The sequence below is a fragment of the Struthio camelus genome, chromosome 2 (genome assembly GCF_040807025.1).
Source record: "Struthio camelus isolate bStrCam1 chromosome 2, bStrCam1.hap1, whole genome shotgun sequence".
Classification (NCBI taxonomy): Eukaryota; Metazoa; Chordata; class Aves; order Struthioniformes; family Struthionidae; genus Struthio; species Struthio camelus.
This window is the reverse complement of record NC_090943.1, coordinates 56,794,326-56,808,331: the sequence shown is the minus strand read 5'-3', so window position 1 is coordinate 56,808,331 and position 14,006 is coordinate 56,794,326. Positions and strand designations below refer to the sequence as shown.

General features: G+C 42.4%; 1 protein-coding gene across 11 annotated transcripts in view; it reads left to right on the top strand.

The window, feature by feature from the left end:
• Positions 1 to 14,006, top strand: part of AOAH (acyloxyacyl hydrolase) — an 84,545-nt gene that overhangs the window by 49,979 nt on the left and 20,560 nt on the right. For all 11 annotated transcript variants that reach the window (XM_009679680.2, XM_009679675.2, XM_068935897.1 and 8 more), the window contains exons 13-16: positions 2,818 to 2,909; positions 5,428 to 5,510; positions 11,449 to 11,485; positions 12,425 to 12,499. In XM_009679680.2, the coding sequence (XP_009677975.2) occupies positions 2,818 to 2,909; positions 5,428 to 5,510; positions 11,449 to 11,485; positions 12,425 to 12,499 (287 nt within the window). The remainder of the gene's footprint in view (positions 1 to 2,817; positions 2,910 to 5,427; positions 5,511 to 11,448; positions 11,486 to 12,424; positions 12,500 to 14,006) is intronic.

Below are 14,006 nucleotides of genomic sequence, written 5' to 3'. Positions count from 1 at the left end.
AGGGATACTTCAGCGCTCACAGAATTTCTGCACCTGCCATTTCCGCAGGTTCAGATGAGTGTTAAGTGTCCAATACCCTTCTGTGTCCTGATTTTGAAAATCTCTTGCCATAGCAACCTGGAGCGTTCTTCTATTTAGGCTAACTTTCTTCAGCGTGGCTTGGTACCTGCCTTTATCATCGGCCATGGTTTTGGTTGCCCTGCGCATCAGAAGTGCGAGGGTTTGGGGAGACATGCTTCCAGGTAGGACATGTCTAGGAGGTGAGAACATTCCTTCGAAACGAGACTTGTCTAGAGCATTTGAGGCTAAAATAGGACATTTGAAACTAGTCTGGAATAACTTCCTAATCATTCTCTGCTTAAATCTGACACTAGGCTGAAGCGCGGTTTCTCAGTCAGAATAGCCTAGAGAATGGTGTTTAGACAAGGCTATGCTCAAAAGAGTTTTAAGCTAAAAGTCAACATAGACTCAGCTCTGGAGACTAAGAAAAATGCAGTCTGTTGCTTAGACTATCTTTTCCAAATTACGTCCCTGCAGAGTTCAAGGCCTAGCATTCTTCTGCAATTTCCATTAGCCACTCGTCTTCACCTTTCCGTCTCGAAATATCTTCAAAAGTCTGGTTTTAAGTGCTCTGCTGGAACAGTGTCGATGCTAACTTAAATACAGTTTTCAAGTGCAGCAATAATACTGAGCTTATACTTTCCTTTTCAATGAAATTTCCAACTCAGTTAGTTAGGTTTTGGCTAAATCATATCTAAGCTAAGTTTGCAGGAAAAAAAATTTAAAATTATTATGAGGCCTATCCAATGAAATCATGATTTTGGAATGTTAATAGGCATTAATGAGAAAATTGGTCACAGAAGGATTTGTTTTCGAAAATACGTTATCATATTTGGGCTCTATGCGTATAAGCTCTGACTGATGAGAGACCATGGCTGTTGTTTGTTTTATGCTAAGTTACTTCAGATGTTTCTGTTGCCTTTAATGCAAAGCTACAGGGAGGCAAATATTCCAAATGGCCAAGCCATACAGCACAGTTTAACAGCGCCTCCATTTCTGTTCCTAACAGTGCCCTTCTACTAAGTGCCTGCTGGCGCACAAAACTATCGGCTTTGAAGAAGGCAGGTTTTAAAATTCCCTCGAGTCTTACAAAAAAAAAAAGATAAATATATATATATATACACACACATACACACAGGCACACATGTATACGAGAGAGAAGGAAACAGCTGAAAGGTAATTGAGCCAGAACCATTTTCACCTTGGTAACTAAAGCAGATCTATTGTAAGTAGGTCAAATATGCCATTACTTGCTCTAAACTGGCATCTGCTGTGCATTAGGCTGCTCAGAGCTCAGCTTCAGGATTTCTTGCCTCTCCTGCCCCGCTTTACTTGCCTCTCCCCCAGCCTTTCACAAAGAAAACCTGTCATCATCTGCTCAGGCAAAACGCCCATTCCCTTAAATGCTAATTCTGCAGGCAGGAGGACTTGGTGGGAAGGGCAAGATTTAGCTCTTCTGCTCTTCATGAGTTACCTCTGACCCTCCCGGAGAACAAATTATCCACCTGCTTGCTGTTTATAGTAGTGAGGGTTTAAAGAAACACCACAATTGCTTCAGAAGAAAATGAAGCTAATAAATTACGTGGATTATACCAGCCTGTAGGTTTCCTTATTTTATGTTTTGACCTTCTTTTGGTTATTACCTTTTTCATCAACAGTTTTTCAGTATGAGCGCACCGATTTATGCATTTGTCTTTGCAAGCGTACCCCAGACTAGCAGAAGCTGAAAATTTACACCATGCTCTTGTCCTTCGGAGACAGTGCAATTTCTCGAGCCCGTTTTTCTCCCCTTTCATGATTTTTGACACATTCACAAATCACAATGGAAGAGAACAGAGCGCTGTATTTTGAATGTTCAACACAGCTTTCATCTGCATAGAGGCTGTTGCTTAGAAAAAAGCATTAGGGACTAATACCAGCAAAAGCAGAGACAAATAGAGCTTGCATCTGTTTGTGTGGGAGGGTTATCATAGCACAAGCGATTTTCTCCCTCTCTGTTCAGGGGTCCCATTCTCACTCTGCTGCTGCAGTGGGTTCCCCCCACTACACGCACTCAGCTGCAGAAGTGTTTTTGTGGCAGGCCCATGACCTTCTTCTGTTGGCGGGAGTAGCAAAAATGCAGCAAAATGTATCTCTCCGGCCTTACGAATCCAGCAAATTCCAGTATGACCAGCAATGGGAAAGGTGGCATCTGAGGAAATTTGCAGTGAGGACCACGTGGAGGTTTTTAGGAGGCCAGATGCTTGCAGTCCAGTCTGCCAGAGAGTGAGTGGTGGCATCTAGTGAGTGAGTGATGGCATGCGTGGTGAGTGAATGCAGCGTTATTCCTGTCTTCCCAGCCCTCTGCTGTATAAGTTGTGAAAATCATGCTGGCATCTCTTCCCATGTCTGTAGAGACCCACATGTGGATAGTCTGGATGCTAAACTGAAGGCTGCAGCAAATCTCTGCTATTTCAGTTGCCTGTACCTGCAGTATGCACTATGCATTGTGAGGAGTTTTGGACTCTTTCAGAATGAAAGTGGATGTAATTCAAACGTCTCTGCCAGCCTCAGGTTCTGCTCTTTCTTCCTCCTTCTCTTGTTATGTTTGTCATACAAGCATCAACTTTTTAAGTATATGTGTAAATAATTACAGCTATAGCTTCCACTGGAATTGTTGCTATCTGGCTAATGTTCCAACTAAGAAGTGTTTGAGTTTGTAGAAAGGATTTTGTTTGTGAAAGTGAACCCATGTTAATTTAAAAATTTCTCTTTCAGAAAGCATTTGCTAATCTCCCCATGGCTTTCACTGATGAGCTTGACTGGCCCCAGTTCTCAGAGGTCACTGGATTTCTGAATTCCACAATTGGGTAAGTTAGCAGAAGGTGAAGCCAAGTCTAAGCAAGACTTAAGACCCTCAAAACACAGCAAATTCTGGAGAAAAACCCCGTGCTTGAAAGGAAAGCTGAAAATACTAGTGAAGACTGCTTCAATTCTTTCTAAGATCAAGATCACCTCCATACCTAGAGTTTTTTAATCTCTCCTTTTAAATATATGGACAATGCAAAATATTCTTTCTGACATTCATGGTAGGTTTTAGAGCTGGACAAATTTTAATTTAGAAGGGGAAAAAAGAGGAAAAAAAATTGAACTCTTGCTTCTTTCAAAATTCTACTGCGTAGGAGGTACAGGCGAAGGGGAGCATTGTTGACACTAATAAAAATCAGCATTTTGCTTTTCTTAGCTTTTTTTCGTTTTCTTAGGTTTTTTTCCTCTTTCTCTTTTCCTCCTATTTCCTTTCTGTTGCTTAAACAATAGAATAATGGTAATCGAGAGTTATTTTGATGATATCTCTTTTTTGGGTGAAGTTTCTTTCCTTTATTGCACATTTAGAGGGAAGTAGCAAAAGCAGAATTTGGCAAAGCCGGTGACCTAACTTCCTCTGTTGCACTGGCTGATGCAGATGGGGAAGAGTGCTGGGTTATACGGATAGAAAAGAAGTCTCAGCCAAAGCGGGGGAGGGAGAAATAAAGTGTAAACATAACAAAAACGCTTTCAAATAGGTGCATTTTGAACCACAAAATGAAAGAAAAATCTTCATAATTTTATCAGTTATCATTCTGGCCGGTGTTTGGAGGCCTTGCCTCATGCCAAAACTAAAGGACAGAGTAATCAGTAGCGCCTACTCCAGCCTACTGCAAAGTGGGTGAGACTCAGGCGTTAGCTGATGGATACTTGAAACCTAGGTGCTACATGTTACACGGTTTTTTTTTTATTTTATGTCTACCATGTAAAGTTTCTGCACTGAGATAGACCATGAATAAGGTGAGATGCCAAACCAAGCATGAACCAAGCCTAGAAAAGCCCTCTAAAAACAGAGTTAAAAAATTGGGACAGTATATTCTTTTCTAGGAAGAAAAACATCTACTGCACCATACACTTGTACGTTCTGCTTTCTTTTCTCTGTCCTACAAAAAAACAGGCTCCCAACCTCAGCTACATTTACCCAGTCAATGTGTTAATGATGTGGTTCAGTACTTGACAAGCCAACAGAGAAGATCTATGGAGCCTCCTCTTTCAGTGTAACAGCAAAACCGGCTTTTAAAGATCTATTTTAACAGTCAGTTACTGGCTATTCAGTATTTATCTGGGCTGCAAAAATCTGAAGTTCATAAGGAATCAGAACTTAGTATTGACCCTGAAGTTGCCAGTGATAGGCCTTGGATCAATGTTCAAAGTTTTTAATCTTTTTTTTGTTTTAATCTCTTCCAAGTCTGGAAGAAAAAAGAGACTGTCTGGGAGTTCAAGTCATTTTTAAGAGGAGCAGCTCAGACTCTCATAACACGAGAAATAAGTCTGGTTGAGAGAACAGGCAAAGTAGGGTGGAAGAGAACAGTATGCAGAAAGACTACCATTTATTGTGAGTTTGCAGAAATGGAGACACAAACTGATATGCTCTGTGCCCATCCTTTCCACCCCTAATCAGTAAACAGGGATACCAATGATTAACTAAATAGCACATCCTCTGACCCAAGAAGTTCTGTTTGCTTTTCCTCAGCTACCTTCGTGCTAGGCTGAAAACCAAAGATTTCAAACATTCTTTGTGTAGCTTATTGCATGGTTACTGCTTAGCATTATCGCACGTTTCTATGTAACTAGTTGTTTTTTTATCGCTGGTTTCAAAACCTATCATTCGTTTATGTTTTTCTGCATTCATCTATGTTTGCCGTTCTTAAGCCCAGGTAGTTAAGTTACCTAATTTCTTCAGTGTCTAAGTTCAAGCACAAGAACAACAGCTCTGCTAAAGATCACCAGGTACTCGTGGCTCTGGAAACTGTTCTTACTAACCGCTTCCCCAGGGACTGTTGTTCTTTATAGGAATTTTCATTTTTCTCAACAGAGCAAAGTAAAGGAGAAAACTAATAAGGATCAAACACAACCTGTTTTCTACTCAATCAATCTAAGATTTATGGCATTGGGAAAGGAGTGCTCTGCCGATATGTCTTCTTTTTATTTACTGTTCCACAGCAACGATGTGCAGTCGAATACTGAGCAGTCAACAGGATTGTTTTGATAAGTAATATAGCACATAAAAGTTCATAAACACCTCATCTGAAGGATCAGGATAAACATCGAGGATGGACAATTTGAAAGAAATTATCCATCAATGTATAGTTTTTGCGAGACTATCTTGGCTTCCATTTTAGGCTAACCTAGTCAAAGTAAAGAAAATTATACGACGAAAAGAGAGATGGCAAAACAGGAGTATATATGTAACCGGGGCACAGAGTTGTACAGAGTCAGGAACGTACTTCCTTTTTAATGTCAAAAATGTTTTCACTGACATCACATGAGTTTAGCAGCTTGTGTTTTTTCCATTTATTTCAGAGGTTGGACAGACTCTCTGTATCTACGTTTACGCAGGAGAAATCGCTGTAATCACAGAGATTTACAGAACATTTCCCAAAATGGTATGTTAAGTTTTTTCACTTCTTTTTTTAACCTTACTAGGCAGATACTTGGTGCTGCATTGGTGGATATCTTTCAGAAACAGAGAGAAAGCCCTTGCTAGTCACATGCATGTCTTGTGGAAAAGCAGAGAACAGCGCTGATTTAACTCAGCATCTTTTCTTCTGCCTCTAAGTAAGGACGTGTGTATGTGATTGGCCACTTTATCTGTGCTGTGACTAAGGACTTCCCCTTGACTGAGTACCAGCGTACCCCGCTGTAACCCTGAAGTGTTTTCCCCAAATGGGAGGATTTAGATGGACTTTGCTGGTAGGGATGGAGCTAAAAGCTCCGGCCACCGAGCTGAGAGGGATCTCATCTGGAGGAGATCTCTCTGGCTCTAGCATGATCTCTGCTTGCTCATATACCCTTCAGATTTTGAAGGGGTAATCAAGGACACAAAGGTCAATGAAGCTGAGGAGAAAACTTAACACTTTTATCGAAGACAGATTTTGTCAGGCTAGGTTAACATCTTTTTCCTATGAAATAACATCCTTCCTAGGCAAGGGTATATGCAGCAGATCTAATGTATCTAGATTTAGGGAAAGTGTCTTACATGGTACCTCACAGGAAATGTCTATGTACAGTGAAGAAGAGGGGGATTAATATGAGAAATAAGAGGTGGGTAAAGAACCAGCTGAACAGGCAAGAAGAGCGGGTTTGCGAGAGAAACCGTCAATCTGCAGAGAAGGGATTAGCAGGGTCCCCAGGCATCTGTCCTGAGACCAGTGCTGCTTCATATTTGGAGCAGTGACCTTAGCGTGTGCTTCTGAGCGCCTGTAGCTGATGCAAAATTGCAGGGTATTAACAGTCTCGAAGTAGGCCATATCTTTACATATAAATAGTTTAGATGAGCTTGTGAACGGCAGTGACAGCAATGGCATGAAACATAATCATACAAGTCATGAGCATTGGAGCTAGTGAGGGGACTCTGGTCCATAAGCTAGCTGCTCATCAGTGAGGTCATGGAGGGAGAGACAGATTGGGGTGCAAACGGGAATTTCAAGGAGTGCAGAATAGTGCTGGAAAGGGGTTAATGGGGTTGCATTTTCTCTAGAGACGGGAAGAATGGTTTAAACCGAAGGACAGTCCTGGTACAAGAACATGGATATGCATTAGTCCTATCTCTATTTCAAATGGAAATTTAAAAATTTACTGACTATCCAGCAGTGAAAACCTACAATAGTCCTCTAAACAGAGGAGTGAAGGTAAACATAAACTCCAAGCTGTTTCAAGATGGAATTTGATCAAATTTACCAACGAGGTTGTATGAAAGGAGTAATCTCCCTTAGAAATTAAGGTTTATGGTGTTAGGCTTTATGTGTTGGATTAGGTGATGTCCCTGGCAGCAGGTTTAAAAGATAATTGATTATTCTGTGATTATCTTATTGTATTTGTATTGTATTTAATTAACTGCCATGCTTTAGAAAATTGGCTGGAGAAGCTAGGGAAAGCTTATTCTCCTCAGGTGGGTAATTTGGCTTTGTGGGATATTTTCATGTCTGACAGATGAATCATATTGGACACAGGTGAGGAGCACTGTTGCCCCTAGCATGATTTAAAAACTTGTTGAGTGCTTAGGATTAGGTTTCCTGCCAGATTTAGACTCAGAAAGGGTGTGCTCCTGCCCCCAGCTCAGGCAGACAGAGATCCTACTGGGTGAGAGAGGTTGCCCAAACATGTTGCGTGAAGCAAGGCTCACCTCCCAGGCTCACCTGAACGTTCTCACCAAAGAAATTCCCTTCTGGTGGCAGGACCTATGGCACTAGGAGTGCCTCTGATCAGTCTTCTTCCTTCCTGTGGCACATGTGGTATTTCTGAGGCTTTTGGTCTTTTGCACAAATGTTCTGCAACGTTTTTGGCAGGCCGTTTGTCTGTGGGCTTGGCGGGCAGTTGGCTATGAACCCTCTGAACTTCTTGTCCAGCAGTCACAGACGACTTGGATCAGCAGCTCACGTGATCTCCGTCCTGTGTTCCTCATCCCTCAGATACCCTTTCCGATGAGGGAACAAAAAAAGGCTAAACTAGACAGTCACAGTAGTCCTTCTCACTTAGGTCTGGTTAATCGAACTGCCTGACACCCTGTCACCTTGTTCTGTCCCCTTCACGTGAACTGGGGGATGCACTTGCTCCTCTTCCTTCTTTCCAGTTCCATCACAGACTTTAAAAAATGTCTCACTGTGTGCATCGTTCCTCTTTCTTTTCATCTCATATATCGCTTTTACACTTACACTACAGAAGCCTGCAGGGTATAAAAGGAGGTTAGCTGGTGTCAGGGCAAACGGCTCTGAAGAAAACCGAAAGGAGAATTTACAAAGGGAAGAATTACAAGTGATAGAAAAATCCCAGGACATCTTTCCTTAGTGCCTTCTCTTAATCACCGCTGACACAGTATTACAAAGGTTCAGTTTTATTGCCTCATTTGGTGTAACAGTTTCCCCAAACGGGAGGGTTTAAACGGACACTGTCAGTATCAGTAAAGCACAAAATCTGACCACCAGCCTGACCCAGCCCCACTTGGGAGAACTTCACCTTCCTCCGAAAATAACTCTCCGCAGGCTGAGAAACACAAAACGAAAGGAGGAGGGATGAGGGTGCATCGCCAAACCCGGGGACGTGGTCTCCCGCTCTCCTGGTCTCCTGGGTGCAAAGGGGAAGGCCTCCCGCTGTGCGCCGGCACAGTCAGCAGGTGGTTGGTGCTCGGACTCGCCAGCTTTGACAGCTCTCCCTGGAAATCCACCGAAAGACAGGCTTGTCTCCAGCCAGCCTGCGAAGCCACCCCAGCCTTCAGCATCTGCACCAGCGCTCAGCTGGGAGGAGCTTCCCCTGTGGTCCCCTTTAGCATCCCTCGTGGGAAACGCACCTTCTTCACATCGGTGGAAAACTTTCCCAGCTCGCGTGCTGGGGGGTTTCTACCTTCGCTTTCTAAATTCTGCTAAGGGCAGGAAAAAGAAACATGTCTCCTAGAGGCACATGGCCCCTTCCCTCCCCCTGCACTGGCCATGCTGTAGGGTATGAACTAGAAAGTTTTTCTAAATGTTCTCTCGCATTTGTTGAAAATCACTTGCTTTCGTAGAAGAGTCCTGATAGTAAAGTCAGTTGCTAAAATATTCCAAAAAAATCATTACATAAACACAGGCAAAGTGAATACCCTCAGAATTTCTAAATAATTACAGAACAATTTTGCAAATATCACCCATATTTTCTATGAGATACATGGAAAAATATGCTATTTCAAAGCACTGGTGTTATATATTCCTTTTCCATTTGTAGTTTGATCTTTTTCTTTGGGACTCTTCCCTTTGACCAGAGAAATTATGTCTTGTTAACATGTGCTGTGGCTCACTGAGCAATCAAGCACCAGATATCTCATGGTGGCTTCAAAACCAGTTAAGAAATAATAATGTTACTTTAATTTCAGCTCTCTTGGAAATACTAGTCTGCCTGGAGTTCATCTAGAGAAAACTGCAGAATTTTCTCTTTGTACCGTTACATTTCCAATTGCTTTTATGGTGTAGGGGAACAAAAGATTAAAAAGCAATAAGCCGTTCTCAGTAACTCGACACTAGTGTAATTGTAACTGGTGTAATTGGTGCAATCTGGAACTAGACTCTTTCTATGCATGTTAACACCGCTCCTTGTCAACCTCACAAGGTCTAGAGAAAGAAAATTAAGAATTGCATCTCAGAAGTATTTCAAGGTGCGTGGAATTTGGGTTCATTCACAAGCAGAAGCAAAACAACCCTGACTCCTTACCAAAAATAAAAATCCCACTGGTCTGAAAATGTTTGGAAAGCAACAGAGAGGGGAGCAGGAGAGATCCAAGAATAATTGTTGGGATACTCAACAGGACAAGGGTAACTGAAGTGCAGTTGTTCTGCCTTGATTCTTTTTCTCCCTTGCATATTTTGAACACCAGTTCCACCCTGGATCATAAAAACTTCCTTGATGATTCAATTTACCCCTAAAAACAGTTCTCTAAAAATACCCTTCATTTTCTTGATTTGCTGCTTTGATTTGTCACTGTCTCTAACGCTTTCGATCTGCTACATACAATCACTCATGGAGGTAATACACATCTAAGAACAGCTTCTTACTTTTCTGTAAGCCCACCTTTAGTTTCTGGGGCTCCTAAGGTTTTTTGTGGTAGAACTGTGGGCCTCAGAGACTCTGGGGAACTGTGCGCAGATTGGCTTAACAGAGGGATGTTTTAGGCTCTGTTGAAATCTTACTGGAAGAAGGGATATTAAACAGGGGACGTTATGTTCTAAGCCATATTGTCTAAGGATTGTTTGTGGCTCTTATTCTGCTGAAAGGAGCTTCACGACAGAAGGAACAGCCTTTGAATGGCCCAGCAACCCTCAAGAGAGAAGTGGCAGAGAGATATATTCATTTTTAGGCAGGAAGAACTGTATTATTTAAAACATAAAAGATTACTTGATAGATGCAGCTGGCATCACAGTGAGTGATAATAACAAAGGCACTGATATTAAAATGCAAAGTGTATTATTGCTACCTTAGGGGTTTATCTCTTAGCTCTTTCACCGGCACTGATCCAGCAGAGATTTAATGATGTTCCATCCACAACTTTCGCACCACGAGCTGCAGGGAGGGCAGGATTTGCTCCTTAAAGCACACATCAGAGGGACAATGCAGAGCGAGAGGAAAAGAGAGATAGGGAAAAGCTGAGTGAAGAATGGAGGGAGTGTAACATAAGAAGAGAAGGAGAGAGAAGAGAGGAGAGAAAGCATGAACGCAAAAGAAGTGCAACCTGTAGGCCTGCTCCTCTGAAGCTTATATTTCTGTACGCCTATAGTGACGTCTTTCCGTTGCTGTAAAGTGAGATTCTTGCGATCACAGTCCTGGTCTATTCTTAAACAAAACATAATGCCCTTTTGGCTACTCGCTTGCTGGCGCTCTTCACTGCAGGTGGTAGAGTTTGATTTGCGCGCGGTAGATAGTCGGGATGTATGTGTGTAGCCTTTAAAGACCTGCTAGTAAGTTTTGCACATAAAAGCTTTCCCTAATTGGGAACACTTTTCTGATTCAAGGCATAAATGAAACATTATATACGTTCACAGATGCTTAGTTAGTTAGATGTTTAGTTAGTTCTTCCCCCGGAGAAGGAAAGACTTGCATCTAACCATTTGGGTGAATTACTACTGAAATGCAGAGCTGCTCAGGAAGGGTGCAGTTGGCCTAATACTGTTTTTCCCAGGTCTGCCACTCACAGTGAGAGCAATGCGGACGCCTGAACGTTGATGTCTGTGCTATTTTAGATGCTTTACAGCGTCTTCCCAGCCTCCAGCTGCCTCTCCAGAAGTGCACAATTTCTCAGGGATCCTGTGTTGTCTCTGCCAGCCCTGCCACAGGTGTCTTGGATACTCTGGGATGTCAAAAACAGTACTTGATGCCTATGTTTAGGACCTGAATCACTCCCAAAGTGATATAGCTGTGAGACGTTCATTCCCTCGGCAGAGTGAGAACAGCTCGCAGCGGGAATAGTTCGCTTTGCAATTTATAGGGAAAGTTAAAAGTAGATTGGCTGTTGACAAGTCAGGTTGGCAGGTTTACAAGAGACTACTATGTTCAACAGATGGGAAAAAGCTGCCAGATCTGGATTAAATGCCGGATCCAAACGATCCAGCACTTACAAATATTTGATTTTCTACTGTCTGAAGTGTGGGACTCAGGTGAGAGGCAGCCGGTCCCTGGATGTAGCATTGCTGCTTAATGCCAGAACCCAGGAAGGTCACAGAGATGAGTTCTTGTTCCTTTTTTTTTTTTTTTAAATACTTCTACATTTTAAGAAATATAGACTAAAATTAGGATTTGCTTTTCATTTGTTTTTCACTGTAACAATGTCACACTATTCCTCTTATTCCCACTACGTGTGAGCAGGTGGTTCTTCAGGAAACCTCCTGGATTTAATTAAAAGGTGAGTGTTTAATGTGATTTGAATGGTGGCTGTGGCTACAGAAGCAATGCTGGAATCCCACATCCACAAAAGGAACGTGCAAGGCACTGTAATGAATATCTTATCCGATAGTGTCTGAAAAAGAACAGCTTTAACCTGGCCACTGTGCTTTGAAGCGCTGACTGTTTTTTCTCTGGTATGAACATCATTTTAAATTTTTTTTTTAAATGTGGCCCATCGTTAGGGGCCCAGTTAAGCCAATGGGACCATTTCCAGTAATTTTCAGGAAGGGATTAAGCCTTTCCTTAAATTTGTGCTTTGTGTTTCCCCTGTTTTGTACCAAAGTAGGCAGACGTGGGCAGGTCCACTGTGTTATCTCAAGACAATATGATCGAGAGTTTGCCAAATGGTGAGAGGCAGCATCTCTCTAACATGACTTTGGATGGTCGGTGCAGTGTCTGGGTTTGTTCCGTGTTGTTATACAGTTCACATCCTAAGTGATTTAAAGACTCCTCCCACAGAAAAAGTGATAATGAATCTTAGCTGTCTATCATGGATCTTCAAACCACATCCTGATTTGATCTTGAGCCCAGTCCTGCACACACACTTAGTTATCAGCCAAAGGTAGCCTCCTTCTCCCATCTCTAATTAAAAAGTTCCAGTCTTGATTGATGTCTTTGCCCTGAAATGAAACTACTTGATTTGACTTCTGAATAATGCAAAGATAGAAAGCCAGCAAAAAACAGTGGAAGAGATAAGTACATGAGGGACAAAAAGGGAGGTGCGAAAAAATGAATATATAGGAAGCTTTACAAAAAAATATAAGACTGTAGAAAAAAGAAAAAACAGAAGTGTAGCCATCTGAGCACTGGCCAAATGTGATCTCACTTAAGCACGGTGTGTGATTCAGACGCTCAGAATGTGTTTCCCCATTAATATAGCTACCTATTTATTTTTTAGCCTGGCTAGAAACCAGCTGTTGGACAATCCAGCCATAGTTTTGTATGCTACAATCGGGAATGATGTCTGCAATGGGTAAGGTGTAAACCAAGCTAACATTTATATTATCGTATATTTGGCTTCTTTAGAGTTCTCCTTGCTGCTTGGGCATTTTAATCTCATTACTTTGGGCTTCCTCTTTATGGCATCCTTATTTCTCTGCTGAAAATACTGGTGGTTATTGCTTTCTATGTATTCATCATTGCCACCCAGCAGTCCTTATCTGGAGCTTGTCTTTCTTTTTATTACAAGCCTGTAACCAATGATATAGTAACTAGTAGTGGGTTTGAAGTAGCATATTTTTTACTTAGCAGCTGAAATGAAATACAACAACAACAGAGGAGGCAGGGAGAGTTTAAGAGCACGAAGAACCACGATGCCTTCCCCATCGAGCTTTTTTTTTCACCCTACCTCTCTGCAGTGCTGCCTGCTATGCTATCCTGACGAAGGTTTTATCTTTCTGGCTTTTACTCACGTCATAAGCTCAGCAGGAGAATGAACTGATGCTTTCGAAAATAATAGTTCTGGAGTTATCCATTAGCAACGCTCAAAGGGAAGCTGAGAGCTCACTATTTTGCTGCATCTCGTCCTCCTGGTAGCGAGAAATCTGTATCCCGGAGAGTTCAGACAGAAAACACCTTGCAACCAGGCCAGTATAGCGCACATACATCCCACAGTTTGGGTTTTGTGGTTATTCTGAATGTGCATTTTGCTCTTGTTATTGTGGCATTATTTTCACCATGATGAATCTTCAGATTTTCTTTCAAGCAGAAGAAATAAATCTGACTTACAGCTGAGGCTTTCAAAACATTCATTTTAATGAATGATATACATACAGTTAAAGCCCCCTCCAAAACTTAAAAAAAAAAAAAAATCTCACCTGCAGGTTATATAACAAACTTGGGGCTATTATTAAGGTCGTCAGGCTTTGCCATTAAAATTTGCCATTTTTCTTCCCTACGGCTTTGCTTAACAGCAAGTGTTTGGGCTGAAACGTTGCACGTCGGGTGCCGTGCTCCAGACTGGGACTGACAAGGGCTGGGCAGGGCTTTCCCGTCTGCCGCGGGGCCCCATTGCCTGAGCCAGGGGATCTCAGGTCCCATCTTTTAGGCACTTTCCCAGCGCCACCCTCTCTCTCTGGCTGCTTGCAGGCAGCATGCGGAAATAACCCCCCGACTGGGATGCAAGGGGGACCACGTCCAGCAGGAGCTGTAGGTGGGAGAGAGGTGGGACCAGCTTGTAACATAGTGGGCAGATGAAAACTGGGTTTGGGAGCAGGGTTGAGGGGAGATTGGTACTAGCTGAGTGAAAGAAACTTGGATTGGGAATCGGGGAAGGAAATGAGTGGCCTTCCTCCCCCAGCCCTCCCCTTTCCCAGTTCAACTTTCAGAAATAAAATTTCTCCCTAAATTCGAACCAAAAAACTTTGCAATAAGCCCTTGACATCTCCTTCTAGTGCTAACTTGCCTCTCTCTGTGCCCTTGCCCAGAAGGGCTAAATCTGCATGCACTCAGTGCTGCCCTCACGTTACAGAAAAGACACA